The following is a 20,118-nucleotide window of genomic DNA, read 5'->3' as shown; positions in this document are numbered from 1 at the left end:
GTTGCCAGAGGCAGTCCGTGTGGGGGAGTTGCTTTGGGGGAGGTTATTCAGTTTTAAATGTGCATGTGCCCCGGAAGTGTTCTGCTCAGTCTCTTCCACGTGTGACTGTCCTATAGTTTGGAGCTGGTTGTGGAACATGCTGCTGCTGGCTGGATAACTTGCCTGACCATTTCCCCCCCCCCCCCCCCCCCCCCGTGCACCTCGTCCTGAAACCCTCCAGCAGGGTCGCTGCTCCAATGGAGGACATGGAGTTTCAGTTCTCCTCTCTGACACTCATCACCAGGTTAAAGGACAAGAGCGGCAGCGAGTTGAACAAATACTTGACCAAGCAGGTGAGTGACTCAGTGAGTGAATCCCAGCTTGGCCCAGGGCTGGAGCGTTGTGTGGTGGACTTTGGGAAGGGGCATAGGATCTTTATCTGTTTCCCCCCCCCCCTAGTTTGTCTTAACCTGACTTTTTTTTAATCACACTCGGCGCCTTCAGCCACCTGGTAAGGGTTCAGATAGATCACTCTGCAGTTGCAGCTGATTTTAATATTTAGACAAATGATTTCCAAACGAACTGTTACTGGGAAGAAAGCAGTGCTGTGTCTTGCTGCACTTCCTTCAGATGCTGCATGAGGCATACCGAAACAGATTGGATTATTGGCCTTGTCCAACATTTTTGGTCACTTAATCTGTGATGTGGTCTCCACAGTCAGGATCGCGGCTTAATGTCTGAGTTGAGTTCTGTTGTTATTATGCCAGTGTTCCCTACTGATGCCTGAATTCTGTGAAAATTATGTGATGATGTAGTTTGATGGCAGTCTTCACATGACAAGGCATTAAAAACATCCCAAGAATACTAAATATTCAAAAGGCAAAAATGAGGAATAAACTAACATAATAATTGTCACCAGAGAAGTGTTCAGGAAACTAATAGGTTTCAAGGCCAGTAAGTTCCCTACCCTTGATGGGTTGTATCTCAGGATGTTAAAAGGAGGAGCTACAGATAGGAAGAGATGCATTGACAGTAATTTTCCAAGAATCCTCACAGTCTGAAAAGTCCCAGAGGATTGGAAAACTGCCAACTTAACACCTTCATTTGAAATGGAGGAAAACAAAACTGTAACAATAGTTCAGTTAGCTTAATCTCTATTATTGGAGAAATGTTAGGTCTTAGTAAAAATCATAAATAGAATTTGAGAATTTAACACGATAGGAGGAGGCCATTTGACCCATTGTATCTGAACCAGTCCCGAATGAGCTACCCAGCTAGTCCCATTCACCAGCCCTATCTCTGTAGCCAGTTAAATTCATCTTTTTCAAATATATGTCTGGCTCTCTTTTGAAATCTCCCAACGGAATCCCCTTCCACCACTCTCCCAGATGGACCTATTTGTAATTATGTTGACCTTTATCATTGGTAGTTCTAAATATATACTGACTTTCTGCAACTCGCATATGAAACCCAGCTCACTCCATATGCCAATGTTTTTAAAAAAAAACAACAAAAGAATTGTAGGTGCTGTAAATCAGAAAGAAGATCAGAAATTACTGGAAAAGCTCAGCAGGTGTGGCAGCATCTGTGGAGAGAAATCAGAGTAATGTTTTGGGTCCAGTGACCCATGGTCAGAATCAACATTTTTGGATTTAGGCTTGCTTGCTGAGCTGGGAGGTTAATTTTCAGATGGTTCATCACCATACTAGGTAACATCTTCAGTGAGCCTCCAGGTGATTTTTGTAGTTACTTTCTGATTTCAACTTTTCTTACTGAATTGTAAGGTGAGGTGGTGGAAAAGTATTAATAGATCATCATTGGAGTGAAGAAAGATGATAGATGGGGTTGATAGAAGTGTACAAGATGTTGATATGCATAGGTAGAGTGGACAGCCAGAGACTGTCAAGGGGGGGGGCTAATTTTAAGGTGATTGGAGGATGGTTTAGGGAAGATGTCAGAGGGAGGTTCTTTACACAAGGAATGGTGCGTGTGTGGTCTGCACTGCCAGAGATGGAAGTAAAGTCAGATACGTTAGGGATATTTAAGCAACTCTTGGATAGACACATGGAAGATAAAACAATGAAGGTATGTAGGTTAGTCTGATTTTTAGAGTAGGATAAAAGGCCGACACAACATTGAGGGCTGAAGGGCTTGAACTGTTCTATGTAGTAAAAAGGATATAATAGCACAGCATTTAGAATTACATAATATCATCAAGCAGATGATTGATTACAAAAAGTGTGGTGGAAATGATGCCAGACAAATTTTTTACAATTTGTAGAGGAGGTAACAAGCAGGATAGATAAAAAGGAATCAGTGGATGTATTTGATTTCCAAAATGCATTTGATAATGTACTGCACAAGTTTACTTTATCAAATAAGAACCGATGATGTTCGAAGTATTATGTTAGCATGGTTAGATGATTGGTAACTAATAGAAGCTATGATGTGGAGGTACTCGTATTGAACTGGGGTGGACAAAGTCTGAAGTCTCATGGGCACCAGGTTATAAACCAGCAGGTTCATTTGAAATCACAAGCTTTTGGAATGCTACTCCTTCATCAATTGAAACAGGGGGAAGGAGCAGTGCTCCAAAAGCTTACAAGAAATCTGTTGGACTGTGAACTGGTGTTGTGTGACTTCTGACTTTAACTAATAGAGGATTGGGGTAAGGGGACCATTTTCAGGACAACAATCTGCAACCAGTGAGGTGCCACAGGGATTAGTGCTGGGGCTGCAATTACATTATATACAGTATTAATGACTTCAGTAAGTGACAGATCATACAAAAGTAGGTGGGAAGACAAGTGACGAGGATGACACAGAGTCTACAGAAAGATACGGATAGGTTAAGTGAGTGGGCAAAACTTGGCAAATGAAATGTATTATGGTAAAATATGCTCTTTGGTGCAGTGATGAATTGGTGTGGGGGGAATGGCTTCCTGTGCATAAATCACAAAGCTACTGTGTAAATTCAGCAGGTAATGGGGAAGGAAAATTTGAATAGTAGCCTTTTATGTCTCAGGAATGGAGTTAAAAAATAGGGGAGGCTTGCAAAAACCATACAAAGTATGAGTGACACCATACCCAGAATACTGTGAACAGTTTGGTCCCCTTTTAAGGAAAATATACTGGCTTTGGAGGCAATTCATAGTCATTTGACTAGGTTGATTTGAGACATGAAGGGATTTTCTAATGAGGAGAGGTTGTGTAGGGCCTGTACTCATTGGACTTCAAAAGAATGAGAGGCAACCTCATTGAAACATACATTTCTTTGGGTACAGACAGGATCGGTGCCGATAGGTTGTTCCTCCTTGCGGGAAAGTCTTGGATCACAGGACATAATCTCAGAAGGAGTGGTTGCCAATTAGGGCAGAATGAGAGAGATTTTTCTCAGAAGATAATGCATTTGGATTTGGTTACATCTGAAGGCTGTAGCTGCTGGGTTATTCAGTGTTGAGATAGATTTTTTTAAATCAAGGGTGATGGAGAAAAGATAGGAAAGCCAGCTTAGGGATTTTAAATGATCCACTGTCTCCTCGAATGGTGCAGCAATGGGCAAAATGGCCTAGCCTGCTCTGACCTCTTCTGGCCTTTGACCAAAGAATTTTAAAAAAAGAATTTGGCTGCGTGATAAACTGGAGTAAAATTACAATTTTTTAAAAATGTTGAATACTTGATAATTAGCAATACTGGGAAGTGAAGTTTGTCTGGACTAGAGGAATGTGAGAAGTTGTAGTACAGTCTAAGGCCGTTCAGGACCTTGTATATGTGCTGACACTCTGCAAGAGATACTCATCTAGTGTTACTTCATTTTGTTCTCTCGTGAGCAATGTCCACTTTCTCTTCCAGGAATAATCAAATTCTCTTTTGAAAGTCATGTTAATTCTGTCTTTGTGCTACTTTGAGACATTGTATTCTGGATCTGGACCACTTGCTCCAATTTTTTTTTATAAAATCTGTTCAACCTGTTGCCTCCAATTTTTTTTTGTTTCTCCAATGATCTGAAACAGAAACAAAAGGCACTGTTGCCAATGGGAACTCTTTCTGTTGAGCTACTTTATTCAGACCCTCCCAATTTGAATACCTTAACCTTTCTCTTCTCATGAAAAGAAGCTCAGTTTCTCTGATCTGTCTACATAGCTGAAATCATTCATCATCTGAATCACAAACCATTCTCATAAATCTTTTCTGCGGTCTTGAGTGCTGTTGCATTCTTCCAAAATGGTGCCTAAATTTGTAGGTGCATGTCTAGCTGAGTGCGAATGTTTTCATTTCTATAGGTTTATCATAATTTCCTTGTTTATGTACTCTCCAACTCTATTTATAAAGCCAACATCTCAATACCTTATTAACTGCTTTCTCAACGTGCCCCACTACCATCAATAGTTTGTGCATATGTACTCCAAGAGCCTTCTGCTCCTCCTTTTTACAATTCTGTTTTGTTTTAATATGTATATAAATGGCTCTCCTGATTCCACCGACCAAACAGAATCAATTTTCTACATAAAATTCCATCTGCTACTTGTCCTTCTGTTCTACCAGCCTAAATCGTCTTGAAGTAGGGGTAAAAAGTGAGGTCTGCAGATGCTGGAGATCACAATTGAAAATGTGTTGCTGGTTAAAGCACAGCAGGTTAGGCAGCATCCAAGGAATAGGAAATTCGACATTTCGGGCATAAGCCCTTCATCAGGAATGAGGAGAGGGTGCCAGGCAGGCTAAGATAAAAGGTAGGGAGGAGGGACTTGGGGGAGGGGCGATGGAGATATGATAGGTGGAAGGAGGTCAAGGTGAGGGTGATAGGCCGGAGTGGGGTGGAGGCGGAGAGGTTAGGAAGAGGATTGCAGGTTAGGAGGGCGGTGCTGAGTTGAGGGAACCGACTGAGACAAGGTGGGGGGAGGGGAAATGAGGAAACTGGAGAAATCTGAGTTCATCCCTTGTGGTTGGAGGGTTCCCAGGCGGAAGATGAGGCGTTCTTCCTCCAACCGTCGTGTTGTTATGTTTTGCCGGTGGAGGAGTTCAAGGACCTGCATGTCCTCGGTGGAGTGGGAGGGAGAGTTAAAGTGTTGAGCCACGGGGTGGTTGGGTTGGTTGGTCCGGGCGTCCCTGAGGTGTTCTCTGAAGCGTTCCGCAAGTAAGCGGCTCGTCTCCCCAATGTAGAGGAGGCCACATCGTCTTGAAGTCAATCGCTGTTCATTTCATGGTTGACAATATTTCCAGGATTTGTCATCTGTAAAGTTTTAACATTATGCCCTGCATGCCCAAATCTTAGTCATTAAGATAGGTCAGGACAGTCAGGATCCTAATACTGAACCCAGCAGAACCCCATGATGTAACCTCTTGCAGTCTGAAACAAAACAGTTCACTCCCATTACATATCACTTGGCCAACTCTGCTGGCACTGTCGCTTTATTCTTAGAGTTTCATCTTTGAGGACAAGCTTGTTCTGTGATATTTTATTCAACATAATAGCTTTAAGTCCAACCGATTATCCCATACCTCTGGGGTATTGGTGAGATGGTTAGAATGGGATGCAGAGTTATCTCGGCAGTGTGGGTTCTGGCTGTGTTAGCTCTTGGAGGCTTATCTTCTTTCTTTACCCCATTCTCGTGGCATAGTATCACTCGAGCTATAGCATAACCAGCTGTGATTCAAATAGAGAGGGATGCTTGTGGTCCTTTTGTGGACCGTGGATAATTCCATCAAGGATCTCTGATTCCCTTACTGTTGTATCTAGTCCTGGTATTTGCCCCATGGCAGCTGTTTGAAAGAATGCTGAGGAGAATGGAAGAGGATATTTAACCTGGCATTGAAGGAAAGAGATTTGGTGGAAGTGGTTCTTGGAAAATGGGATTTCAACTACATGTGATTTGTTGGTGCCAGTTGGTCTGGAGGGAAGGCATAGAACAGGCATCAATATCACTTCGAGAGACTGCCGCCAGCATTAAATTTGTTTTCATTCCTGATTCCTGAGGGCTGAAGGGCAGTTAGTATTATTTTGTCAATAAGGGATTTTATATATCATCTTCATGGGGCATTGAAGGTAGTATCTTAATTTGAGGCCGTTTTTAAACAACAAAATCCGATTGAATTGTTGACCTGATCTCTTACATCTTCCGGATTTAAAAGCTACAAAAACATTTCTATAAAATTGTAAGATCTTTCAACATAAAACATTATCTGAAGGTTATTAAGAATTTAAAGGGTATACATTCTTAATAATTTTCACCATGGTAAGGAAGTACAAATTTGTTTACCTTTCAAAATGACAAAGGGTTTAAATTTACAATTCTCTTGTAATCTGCACTAATATGGTGACATATTAACATTCTGAAAGGATAGAAGCAATAGTTTAGAATTCATAAATAGAGGGTCAGAGGTATAATTGGAACAGAGAGCATGATAAAGTTGTTTTAGAAGCATTGGTATTCACTTGCAGGATTGGGAGCTGAGGCAGAAAATGTATTCAAGTTTAAGTTGAATAGATGGATGATCTTTTCAAAATTACAGTCAACAAAAGTGTTGCTTGTCAAATGTTATTGGTGATATTTTAAATCTGCATCATGTGATTGTGTTTTTCTTTACCCGTGAATCCAGATTTGGAACGAGCAGGATCGGCAGTGTATCCTTAATACCTTGGCTCAACTTCTGCTGGATAAAGATTGCACACTGCTAATTGGGCGCCACCTCAGACCTTTGCTATTGGACCTTCTTGAACGCAATGTTCGGGCAATTAAAGGAGCCATATTCAACCATGATCTACATGAGAGGCTGTGTGTGGCAATGAGCAAGCTTATTGATATCAGCCCCGATGTCATTTCGTAAGTTATTCCCTTTTATAAACATTGGAATTTGGAAATAGAAGATGTTCGGTTGCTGTTGTACAGAATTGAATCATGTATTTTATTGCCATGCAAATAGCTGCATGTAGCAAATACAATTTGGGCAGGTAGAGGGTCAGGGGGAGGAGTCTTGGCTCAATTAACAATTTATTATTTTTTTTCCCAAACTTTCACTTTATTTTCCTGTGCTGATAGTGAATAGAAATTGCATACACTCCTGCTACCTTATGTTGCAACACATATATGGCCATTCTTTGGTGTGCCACTATGTTGACAGGCCTTTCTTTGCTGAGTCCCTCCATGTTTTTGGGGAAATGGCCACATGCAGATGGGATTCCAACACAATTCCTTTGCAATCTTAGCCTCAGGTACTTATTGTGGCATGAGCAAGCCCAGTGCTTGCAAAATCAAATTATTAGTCGTTGGACAGGCATTGTCATTTAGATTTAGATTTTGAACACTGGATTGAAATGACTGTAGGTTGGAGTTAGGTGAGTGCAGAGGTGAACAGGTGGTCAGTAATAAACCCACAAATGTAGGGTTTGATTATACCTATAATGATTTGGGGTTTTTAAAGATTAATGCTTGTGATTGGGTGTCACTGTCAAAAGGCCAGCTTTTGTTACCCATCCCTGATTGCCCTTGAGAAGCTGATGGTGAGCCATCCTGAACTTGTGTAACCATATAATGTCAAAGGTGCAAGCTCCATGAACAGTCTCCACCACCATAGATGGTGAAACCTAGCAATTGAGTTCAAAAGACGAGGCTGAAGCATTTTCTCCCAACTTCAGCCAAATAAGCCATATGGGCTGCCTCCTGAGGTGCCAGCCATTGTAGATGCCAGTCTCCAGCCAGTTCAATTCACTTATGTGATATCAAGAAGCAGTTGAGTACACTGACTACACTGAAGGTCATCAGCTGTTACAACCAGCCAGCTGTGGTGCTGAAGGTGCAGTCCAGGTTGCCTGTGCCTTCTCATTCATCTATATCCATCTGACAATAAGTAAAACACCCCAGTGGAACCATTTAATTTATGGAGAAAAAGGACAATGCTAATTCAGCCAATTACTGCCTCATCAGCAAGAATGGACAAGTAATTGACAGCGCAATTAAATGGCACCTACTCAGCAGTAATCTGCTCGCTGATCTTCATTTTTGGTTTATTTTGGGTGGGGAGGAGGGAAGTGGGAAGTGGTGAGAAACACTCATGGCTGATGTCAGACACAGCTGAAAGGGAGGATGGTTATAGTTGTTAGAAGCCACCTGAAGTGGAGGAGTTCCTTGGGGTGGTGTCATGGGCCCAATGAACTTTGGCTGCTGCAGCAGGATCTGGACAACATTTTGGGTTGCACGGTGTTTTTTTCAAAAACACTGCATTGATGACCATCTCCCCTTTTATGGTCATCAGCATTGCCAGGACTGAATCCTTCAACTTCAACACTTGGGTGGGTTTAGCATTAGTTGAAACTGATCTTGACGAACCATTGTAAATATTATGACCACAAGAGCAGGTCAGAAACTGGGGAACTGAACAAATAGTTTAGCTCTTGACTCTTCAAAGCCTGTTCACTATCTACAAAGCACAAATCTGCAGATTTGTGAAAGCAATCCTGGATAAGTGCAACACTTAAGAAGCTCAATGCTGTCCAGGAAAAAAGTAGCCCAGTTGATTAATACCAGGGGAGAGAGGCAGACTGCATTTTAAAGTCCATAAGCGAGTGTTTTTGGTTTTTTTTCCCTTTTTTTTCCTTTCCATTTTGAAATATGTTACACTGTTTCCTCCCCAAGGCTCTATGAAACTCTAATTTATAAATGAACTGCAATAAATTTTCTCTCTCGCTCTCCCTCTCGTGTGTGTGTGTGTGTGTGTGTGTGTGAAGAGAGAGCAAGGTCTCAAGAATTCTACGCAAAAGTTTCACAAAAATTACAGGCAACGCTGCTTAGGAGATATTTATAGATAGGACTATGAGTACCTTCACACATACCACAATAAGGTTAAGCATTTGTATGAGTTAAGTAGTAACTCTGTTAGTGCACATCCAGCATAATGAGTTTCAATGACTCCTCTGTTTTCAGATCTGGCTTGGGGAACATTGCTGACCTTTCTTGTTTATGGACTGTAGAGTCAACACAGTGCAAAGATTTGATTTTCCAGGAGCAAGATATCTTAAGCTCTGTTCTAGTGGTTCTAGAGTGACTCACTATTGGAAACATCTAAGGACATTTTAGAGAATGAAAGGCCTTTTATTTTTCTGTAATAGCAGATTAGTAATTCTTATTGATAACTTGTTTATTCTGTTTTCTCTCTCGGAAGGTTTGCATTGAGATACTTCAAGGATTCTCCACCAGTGTTCCAGAGACTTTTTCTGGAGAGTTCAGATTCCAATGCAGTCCGATATGGTCGAAAACGCATGAAACTCCGAGACCTCATGAGTGCAGCGTATAGACTTCTGAAGGAAAACTGGATAATGTTCAGTAAATTATGGGATTGGAGTGTTTGCATTCCATTGTTGAGAAGTCATGATACCTTGGTCCGCTGGTATGTATCTAGATGCACGTGACAATAATAAATCAAACACTTTATAATCGTGAACTACAGATATTAACCCATTGTGATAATTTATTTCAAACTGTTTGCATTGCTAAATAAAATGTCAATTTAATTCGTCTTATGGCACAGAATAAACCCTCTCTCTTAATTTTAAACTAGCAACGCAAAAGATTTATGCCATTCAGTAATCTATGAAAATTCAAGAGGCCAAGAGCTATTTAAAATAAAAATTAACAACTTTATTTCTTAAAGTATAACAGAGAATAATTAACTAACAACTATTTATGACTCCTTCCTCTGACCTATCTTTTACTTTCCCTTCTATAATAATAGTCTGATAAAACCCCTGATTAAGATTTACTGAAAAATTCAAATTTCAAAACCAGCCAGCTGTCAAATCGTCTCTTTATATCTTCCTCTGTCGTCTTTTCTTCTTCTTGAGGATTTCTGTTTTACAGGTCACTGATAAGTAAAGGTACCTTTTAAAAGATCTATTTTTTTAGGCAGTATGTACATGTTAGTGGCTTGGCAGTTCTCCCTCGATGGTTAGTATTTTCCCGGTCTTATACCTGCAAAACATCAGCTTTTAATATTGGCAATATGCTAAATTCAAACTTGATTGGAGTTTATTTCTTTTTTTGGGTATAATTTAAACTGATTGTCCTAATTCAAATTTGTTTTTGTCTCCAGCTACACTAGCTGCTGGACCAAAAGTTACATTATATCTTGTTCAGAACATTTGGTGCTGTCGGGTTGTTCTGCTAGCTTTTAACTTTCTTAAAGGTATAGTGCATCCACATCTTCATAGCATTAGGCAAAATATCTTTTCAAAAACTACTGCTCCTTGTTATATATACTTTTGTAAAATTCAACTTAGCCAAATTAAATTAACCAGTTTGCAAACACGATCCAAATAATTGGAAACTAAGGCCACTTCAAGAATTATAACTGCTTTTCCGTCATGTACATTGTAAAGATATAAAGAGTTTCAGAGAGCAGGTTGGCCTTTCACAAGAGACAATGATCTTTGTAAATGTACAAGAGGCATAAAGCAAAATATTTTCTTAGAAGTACGAGACTACTTACCTGAATTGATTTGCTTAAACTTCTGTGAGATGATACAGCTGCTTTTTGCTTTTAGGGGACGTCGGAGACCTCCGAGAAATCAATCATTTCACTTGAAGGGTTGGTTGATGTGGTTCACATGGTGCAACGTGTCTCTGCTTGGGCTTTAAGTTTAAACTAGGGTACCTGGATGCATGTCTGGTTGCTGACTCCAGTAGATGTTTTACAACATTCCTAGTGAACAGTGAATGTGTCCTCCACTTCCTGAATTTGGCAACAATTGGCAATCTCCCTCGTCTGATGTAAGGAAATGGAAAGTAGTGAAGCTAATGCAGCTGTGTGAACACTTTCTGACACTGATGCTTGAAAGTAAAAGTGGTTTACCTGAAGAATAACATTGATTTGCCAAAATCAAAGCACATGATAACCACTCTATAATCGTATCTCTGTAACATCCTTTTTAATGCTTTTTAACCTCTGATGAAACAGTCTCTGCTTTGGAGCTGCTTATTTGATTGAAACTATTTTATACTTTTGGATTTGAAATTGCGCAATATTTGAGCTTTTGCATCTGAAGTGAAGGAGGGACCATACCTTACGCTTGCAAAACTATTTTGTCTGGTCACCAAATGATGAACCTTTTTCCTGTCCGGTCCCTATGACATTTGTCTGCTGGAATACTGTACTTAAGTCATTTTGTTTTCTTTTCAGGTACACCGCTAGATGTCTTGCTGTTGTCACAAACATGAATGATGAACAAAAGAACAATTTCTTCAAGAAGATTCTCACTGCAGAAGAACTGACAACTTTTAGACTTCAGTAAGTTTGGCACAGCGAGGTTAAATTGACTGAACTGAAGAATACATGGTCAGTTGTGTGACAGTCTGTGGTTTATTTTATTAACCTAATCCAACAAGATACATAATGAAATTGGGTCTTAGGCATTGGAGAACCAACTGGGAGTAGAATGGCAGCAGCCTGTATGTAATGCAGATGCTTGTTCCACAAATCGGATGTAAAAACAAGCCAATAGGTAGATTTGTTTGTGTGTTAATTTGGAAACAATTTACAAATCCTTACTATTCTCTATCTCTGGGCATTGGACTACATTTAGAAAAAGTTTTTTAAAAAAATGGCGAAATTCACAGCTGACCTTGGAGGAACCTGTGTGTGGAGCTTACAGCACAGGAACAGATAAGTGCGCAGTTTTTAAGTGTAACCTTGCTGTAAGTCAACAGTAGTGACGAGTATGGGTTCTTTCTTGATTATATGTTTTATTGAAATCTGTCTCTTGATTAAATTTAAAAAATCTGAACCATGAGCACTGCTATTTGGAACAAAAAGACGGTGGTATTTTCTGGGTCTATAGATAGCCTTTAGTACAGTGGTTTGTTCTTCCCGGATGTGGGACTTTAGGGAAAGTTTCCTGTTACTGATGATTATGTCTGCAGGACGTGTGTTTGGTTGCGAATCCTATCAGATTGCATGGATCGGTTGGAGTGGCAGTTAGACGCAATAAGGAATTTACAAGAGTTAGGGGATTTGATGGATGGCAGTAATAGAGAGGGAGAAAAGCCGCAGACAAGCAGGTAGATGGGTTAACTCGAGGAGCGGTAGGCAAGTAATACAGGAGTCTTCTGCGGCTGTCCCCATTTCAAACAAGAATGCTGTTTTGGAAAACGTAGGGGATGATGCACTCTGAAATGAATGTAGTATGAACAGCCAAATTTCTGGTATCAAGACTGGCTTTAATGTAATGAGGGGTAGGTTGGGTTCCAAGCAGTTAATTGTCATAGAGGACTCTATAGTCAGAGGCACAAATATGTTTCTGTGGCTAGCAGCGAAAAATCAGAATGGTGTGTTGCCTTCCTGGTACCAGGCCAAGTGTATCTCTGAGAGGGTGCAGAATGTTCTCAAAAGGGAGACAGACCAGCAGGAGGTCATTGTACTCATTGGAACTAATGACATAGGAAGGGAAAAGGGTGATATTCTGAAAGGAGAATATAGAAAGTTAGGCAGGAATTTAAAAAGGAGATCCTTAAGGGTAGTAATATCTGGATTGCTCCTGGTGCTTCGAGCTAGTGAGGGTATGAATAGGAGGACAGAGCAAATGAACGTGTGGCTGTCGAGCTGGTACAGGGAAGAAGGGTTCACATTTTTTGGATCATTGGAATCTCTTCTGGGGTAGAAGTGACCTGTACAAGAAGAATGGATTGCACCTGAATTGGAAGGGGACTAATATACTGGTAGGGAGGTTTGCTAGAGCTGCTCGGGAGGATTTAAACTAGTAAGTGGGGAGGGGGGCAGGCGGTGGGAGGGACCCGGGGAGGTAGTGAGGAAAGCGATCAATCTGAGACTAGTACAGTTGAGAAATGAAACAAGTTAAACAGTCAGGGCAGACAGGAACAAAGCAGAGATCTACGTAGGACTGATAAATTAAGCGCCATTTACTTCAGTGCAAGAGGTCTAACAGAGAAGGCAGATGAACTCAGGACGTAGTTAGGAACATGGGACTGGGACATCATAGCAATTACAGAAACATGGCTCAGGGATGGACAGGACTGGCAGATTATTGTTCCAGGATACAAATGCTGCAGGAAGGGCAGAAAGGGAGGCAAGAGAGGAGGGAGAGTGGTGTTTTTGTTAAGGAATAGCATTACAGCTGTACTGAGGGAGGATATTCCTCTGGTGACATCCGGGGAAGTTATTATGGTGGAACTGAGAAATGGGAAAGGGGTGATCACTTATTGGGATTGTATTGTAGACCCCCTAATAGTCAGAGGGAAATTGAGAAACAAATTTGGAAGGAGATCTCAATTATCTGTAAGAATAATAGGGTGGTTATGGTAGGGGATTTTAACTTTCCAAACATAGACTGGGACTGTCATAGTATTAAGGGTTAAGATGGAGAGGAATTTAAGTGTGTACAAGACAATTTTCTGATTCAGTATGTGGATGTACCTACTTGAGAAGGTGCAAAACCTGAACTACTGTTGGGAAATAAGGCAGGGCACACGACAGAGGTGTCAGTGGGGGAACACTTTGCGTCAACGACTATAATTCTATTAGTTTTAAAACTGTGATGGAAAAGGATAGACCAGATGTAAACGTTGACGTTCTAAATTGGAACAAGGCTAATTTTGATGGTATTAGGCAAGAGCTTTCAAAAGCTGATTAGAGGCAGATGTTTATAGGTAATGGGAAGCCTTCAGAAATGAGATCATGAGAGTACAGAGACAGTATATTCCTGTTAGGGTGAAAGGAAAGGCTGGTAGGTGTAGGAAAGCTGGATGACTAAAGAAATTGAGGTTTTGGTGAAGAAAAAGAAGGAAGCGTATGTCAGGTATAGACCAGAGAGGTCGACTGAATCCTGAGAAGCTTACAAAGGCAGGAGTATACTTAAGAGAAAAATCAGGAGAGGAAAAAGAGGACATGAGATAGCTTTTGCAAAGAGGGTTAAGGAGAATCCAAAGGGTTTTTTTAAAAGTATATTAAGGACAAAAGGATAACTAGGGAGAGAATAGAGGCCCCCACTGATCAGCAAGGCATCTGATGTGTGGAGATGCGGGAGATACTAAACAAATATTTTGCATCAGTATTTACTGTGGAGAAGGATATGGAAGATAGAAAATGAAGGGAAGTAAATAGTGACATCTTGAAATATGTCCACATTACAGAGGAGGATGTGCTGATATTTTGAAATGTATAGAAGTGGTCTAATGCTACTTGTGGTCTTGTTAAGTTAAATTTTTCAGACTTTTGCCATGTATTTACCAATGTTCTATGTTTAACAAAAGACAGTTTTGTCTGATTTGATTTATCCTGAAGTTATAATGCAGTCACAGTAGTGCAAGATGGTAATAATTGGTGTTCCAACTTTACATTATTGAACACAGGAGGCTTGATTAGCACATTCAGCTGAAGTACAGGTCTTTATTTTTTGATTTTCTGACAAATTTGGACAATAAGCAAAGCTAGCTGTTTTATACTGTCACTATGTCCAGCCCCAGACGAGATAGCATCCCATTCATGGAAAATACCTTGATTTGAAAAAATTGTTCTGCTTGTTCCACAGTGTGATTTGTTACATGAATCTGTGTTTTGTGCTGCCAGTTACATAGGCTGTATGGCCTGACAACTGACATATTGCTTAAAACAACACCTTCTATCATCTGTTTGCAACAGGGAGAGTACAAATTGTACTCCAAACCAATCTCTGCTTGTAAAACCGACAACACAATGTACAATGTTAAATGTAGATCTGCTATTAGATGTCAGATGTTGAATTAAATCTGAATAATATCTGCTTAGAATTATGACACCAATCATCTTAAGTCAGATTCATTTGCACTTGCAAGAAACTACATATTCATATGCAGGTCACTGCATTCCACAGAAAAGATTAGTATGTCCGGGCAATTTCCTGTTCTGAACTAAAGAAAAGCTTGGTTGTCAATAGTTCTCAGATGGCACTGTCTCGGACAATTGGAGTTGCCTTGCCAAGCAATCAGCACTTCTTTGTCATGTAGTAAAAATGTATTGCTTCCTTTTTAAGCTGGGTGTTCTTGTGTGCAAGTCTCGAGTGCAAATCGAAAAACACTTTTGTAGCATGTCTTTTTTATTTGCCAGTCATTCTACAGTTCTGTACTACTAAGTGACTATGCTTAACAATTCTGGTTTCAACATTAATTTGGAATTGGTATTGTTGCAGGTCATTAAACTTCATGATTTTTGTTGGGTGGCCTTGATGCAAATTGGTTATTTATTGCAATTTGAAACTTGACACTTGAATCTAAGCAATACTGGTAAATGGGCGGGAACAATTGTCCACCATAACCGACTATGATAAATTAAAGTTGTGGTCTTATTAATTGAGACTATTCTGACTTGTAGCTAATCTTGAGTGACAGCTTCTCTCCATGTAGTGGGAGAACATAATATAGGTAGTTGCTTGTTCTGCACTATGGACTTTTATTTGTGATTTTTTGGGGATAGAATATCAAAGAAAAGCATAATGCTGAATGAGTTTCTACCAAAGGATGACAGATGAATTCATGACACACATTCAATATAAATAAGGTTTGTGTATTTGCAGCGACATTGCAATGTAGAACAGTTTAGAACAATTTTTTTATTTTTTATCTTCGTGATTTAATACCCTTACTGATGTGAAGCTTGAATTTGTGATTTGCAATTAATTACTTTTAAATAAAAATGTATTTTACTTCATAGATTGTTGGAAGAAGCTCTGTCTCTCAATGTGGAAAAGGCTTTGATACTGGCAAATTCGAAGACTGCACTGTGGCAGAAAACAAAACCATTAAAATATACACAAGGGCACATAATGTCTGGAGATTTATCTGAGAATGTTGTGCCTGTATGTGGAGTAGTGTTACCAAGGAAACACCTCATCCATCAAGACCAGGTTGAATATTTATTTGAGTTGTATATTTCAAAATAATGGTTTTGGTATCTTTTAATGCCAATCTGTCTTATTGGACTGACTTTGCATTCCTCTTTAAATTATTAACTTTAATTTTTTTCTCTGCCAACTTAGTCATCCCAATGACTATTATTTATGTCCATTCAGGGTTTCGGAGTCACCTTTGTTGATCAACAGCTAATTACAATACTGACTCTCGCATTAGCAGAGTCCACCATTCATTCATTCATTTTTTTTTTGCTTGGACTTTTTTTTCACTCTATTCTCAGCTTTTAAATTCAACTTTGAATATTCTATATACTGTATTAAAATGACATTGGATATTTGTCAATGTAATAACAGAAACAGGTCATTCAGCCCAACCAGTTTGTGCTTCAACTGAGCTTCCTCCCGTTTTGCCTTGCTAAATCAATCATCGTAACTGTCTGTACCCTATTTTTTAACCTTCTTACTGAACTAGCTTTTGCTTAAATGCATCAATATTATTTGCCTCAATCTCTGAGAGATTCACATCTCAACACTTGGTGCAAGCGGTTTTTTTCTGAACTTCCTGTTCCACAAGGACAGTTGCATTTTTGGTAGATTTTTTTTAATAGTTGTGGTAGTTTTTGTGTGATCCTTAATGACTCTCAATGTTCACTTAAGTTGCAACTCCTCCCTGTATTAGATTTGAAGATTGAGTGGACAAGCGATCCTAAAAATGTGTCTATTTCCCATGACTATGTAAATTCCCATTATTGCCATTTCAGTACTTCAGTTCCATCTCCGTCTACGTGGCCATCTTCCAGGTTTTCCTTCTTTCATTTGATGCGAGCAGTGTTGGCTAAGCCAGCACTTGTTGCCCATCCATACCTCCTGAACTGTTGCTCAAACTGAAAACCATGATGCAAGCAATTAGAACTATTTCCACTACACACAGCCTCCTTTGACGTTCCACACTGCTCAGGTATTGTCTGTCATGGACAACACTAAACTCTCAAACTATATAAGTAAAATGAGTACACTCTAAATCCAAAATATACACTGTACAGTTCATTTTTTAAAAATGCTACTCATCTCCTATTATCACATTTAAACTCTGTTCAGTACAGAATTGAAGTTTATGGTTTGTCATGCAGAAACTAATAAAAAAAATTGCATTTGTAATTCTATTTAGTCCTGCAGATTACTAATCCACATTTTTACTTTAATTGTGGCCTGCTTATAGACAGATTTGAATGTCCATTTATGTAAATTGACATTTTTGTAGAACTAGGTAATTGAATGTTCATGAAAAATATCAAAATAATGTTTTTGGCAATGCAGTTGAGTCTGGACTTCCTGAAGTTTAGCGTAGACCTTTCTTGATGCAGCAAGTTGGCACTGCAACTCCATGTCTACTGGTCAACTTTGACTAATTTGTAACCAAACCGTATATTTTTGCAAAGCTATTTTTTTAATATATTTTTGTTATTCCTCTTCTCAGCTCATCAGTCAGTCCCTTGTGTTAGTAGCCTCCACCTACAATTATCTGCAGAGCTTGGCCATGGCAGTGACATCCCAGAAAGCCGTGCTGCTGGAAGGACCAATCGGTTGTGGTAAAACCACTTTAGTTGAACATTTAGCAGCGCTTACAGGTCGACAGAAGCCACCTGATTTTCTCAAAGTACAACTTGGAGACCAGACTGATAGCAAGGTAAGATTTGAGTGAAAAGCGGGTTAGTAATACAGTTTCGTTTCTGCTCCTGGGCTTTTACTGATGTCAGCCTTTTTTCCCCCATTATTCTTTGCTTTGCTGAGATTAGCATCCCAGTTTATAAGAATTCGTGTGCTCAATTTATCTTGCAGAATAGTCCTGTGCTTTAGCATTGTTTTAACTTAATTTAATTTAAAGTGATAAAAAGATGTTCCCAGCTAAGAGCAAAGTTGTCTTTGCTGGCTAAACAGTTTCCAGCTAAGATTAGGATTCCAGTAATCCTGCAGATTATCAGCCTTTGCCTCCCTTTCCCCCCTGTCATTTTGCTTGCTTCCTTTCCCCTTGCCTTACAAAACAACTATGCATTTGACAGCAGTATCTGACTTCCTCTCATCCACTTAGAATGGAAGTCTCTTCCTGACTACCTCTACATGTTACTATAAGGTTGCATTTGAAGGTTTCTTCCCAAATGTGTATTTCACTGTGTGTTTTCTTCACTGTGTAATCCAAATTTAATAAGCTAACCTTTCTGGAGGGGCAGGGAAGTTGCATCTTTTAAGAATAATGAATTGCTTAAATTCTGAATTGCAGATGTACTTGTATGTTTTAGATGTTGCTGGGAATGTATCGCTGTGCAGATGTTCCAGGGGAGTTTGTTTGGCAGCCAGGATCCTTGACTCAAGCAGTAACCAATGGCTATTGGCTCCTCTTGGAGGACATTGATCATGCACCTTTAGATGTAGTACGTAACCCCTTGAAGCATTTATCATGGTTTGACACAAATATAAAATTTTGATAAGTATAAATTTGTCCAATTCATGGTGTGCAGTGCAAGGCCATGGTGCTATTAGGTAATTTTCTTTTATTCAGCGTCTTATCTACTGTACAAATGATCAAGGCCCTTCCACTTAGAATGGGCTTCGCTGGCCTAAAATCTTCCATTAAAAGGAGAGCTAAATTATTCCAGTCACAAATGTTCTTTGGGACCCTGAGTAAGTCCTGATGTTATGTATAGTAATAACCCAGGAAATTTAAGCTTCAAACTTATTTTGATTTTACCCTGCTCCAGTTACTGTTCATTTCCCTACGACAGGTGCATAAGGCAACCAGAAATACAATGTGGAATCTGTGCATTTTTACAGAATGGCTTGGAATTTTGAAACAAATTGAAGAACACAACTTAAACTAAATCAGTTGGCTTGCACAGTCTCACAATGGTACCCTCCCTTTCTGAAACTGTTGGAAAGTTTTGTGGGGTAGGATTCTAGTGGTGGAATGTACTGCATACCAGGAGGTGGGGGGCGTAGGGGGCTGGAGGTGTACGGCTTTACTGTTTCAGAAGTTGATATGTCTGTTGTACAGAACGCAGACCTTATAGGTGTGTCCTCAGTTCATTTTTCTTTTTTTAAAAATGAGTAGACATCACTGCAATTGTAGGTTATAAACAATGACTACAGATGCTGGAAACCAGATTCTGGATCAATGGTGCTGGAAGAGCACAGCAGTTCAGGCAGCATCCAACGAGCTGCTTGTTGGATGCTGCCTGAACTGCTGTGCTCTTCCAGCACCGCTGATCCAGAATCACTGCAATTGTGCTCGTCTCCTGACCTAGCTCCTCACTGGGACTTGAATTTGCAAATACTCCTGTGTCAAATGGAAAAAGGGTACCTAAATCACAATCAGACTTGGGTACCCACTGTGCAGCTGACTGGCAGATCTGAGTTATACTGAAGTAAATTTATATAGCATGTAGATTGCTCTTCACATAGTGCCCTCATCAGCTGAAGGTTGGTAATCAAGACTTCTGTCATGATATCATTGAGTTATGAAAGCAGCAGTAGAGCTTCCTCTGTTAGTACAGGGACTGAACTTGCACTGTCAGCATAATTCTACATCATCCACTGGCCTACTATTATTGATTTTTTTTTTTTGTTTTTTGTGTAATTCTCCCGTCGGCAGGATCATTCTGATGTCGCGTTCTGGGTTAATTGAATGCGGGTATTTCTAGTCTTCCTGGGGCATGATCCATTCAGAATGGGCTTCACTGGCCTAAAATCTTCCATTAAAAGGAGAGCTAAATTATTCCAGTCACAGATGGACCTGGATAGTTTGAGGCACAAAGCTTAAATCAATCATATATTCTAAATTAATTATTATTTTTGATAAGCTTTTTCTTTTCGATTTGAATTTTACAAAACAAGTACACCATAATGGTACAGGTTTCTATAAAAACTTGCCAAAAAGTGCAAACAATGGAAAGTTACAATCACCTTATCCACTCTTTTAGTAATTGCATGCAAAATGTTTAAAGCTGACAAATAAATACTTAACTTCAGATACCATTTAGTTGCATGTTTATGTGGATATTTTATTTTTCTTCAATCTTTTAACAGTAGTAATGCCTTTCCATTTCAGATATCAGTGCTGATCCCTCTCCTGGAGACTGGTGAACTTCTGATTCCTGGTCAAAGCGATTGCATAAAGGCAGCACCCGGATTCCAATTTTTTGCCACCCGGAGGTTGGCTACCTCCCATGATATTGTCCTAATTGTTTGGGGATATC

At 39.7% G+C, this 20,118-nt stretch overlaps 1 protein-coding gene across 1 annotated transcript in view; it reads left to right on the top strand.

Moving 5' to 3' along the window:
• Nucleotides 1-216: 216 nt before the first annotated feature.
• Nucleotides 217-20,118, top strand: part of mdn1 (midasin AAA ATPase 1) — a 186,184-nt gene continuing 166,282 nt past the window's right edge. Inside the window, exons 1-8 of the mRNA XM_060849750.1 lie at nt 217-332; nt 6,577-6,800; nt 9,136-9,360; nt 11,149-11,256; nt 15,670-15,862; nt 17,346-17,555; nt 18,166-18,297; nt 19,971-20,074. Coding sequence (XP_060705733.1) covers nt 237-332; nt 6,577-6,800; nt 9,136-9,360; nt 11,149-11,256; nt 15,670-15,862; nt 17,346-17,555; nt 18,166-18,297; nt 19,971-20,074 — 1,292 coding nt within the window. The 5' untranslated portion in view covers nt 217-236. The remainder of the gene's footprint in view (nt 333-6,576; nt 6,801-9,135; nt 9,361-11,148; nt 11,257-15,669; nt 15,863-17,345; nt 17,556-18,165; nt 18,298-19,970; nt 20,075-20,118) is intronic.

The sequence above is a fragment of the Hemiscyllium ocellatum genome, chromosome 3 (assembly GCF_020745735.1).
Source record: "Hemiscyllium ocellatum isolate sHemOce1 chromosome 3, sHemOce1.pat.X.cur, whole genome shotgun sequence".
Lineage (NCBI taxonomy): Eukaryota > Metazoa > Chordata > Chondrichthyes > Orectolobiformes > Hemiscylliidae > Hemiscyllium > Hemiscyllium ocellatum.
Note: the sequence above shows the minus strand (reverse complement) of the source record. Positions and strands in the feature narration are given on the sequence as shown.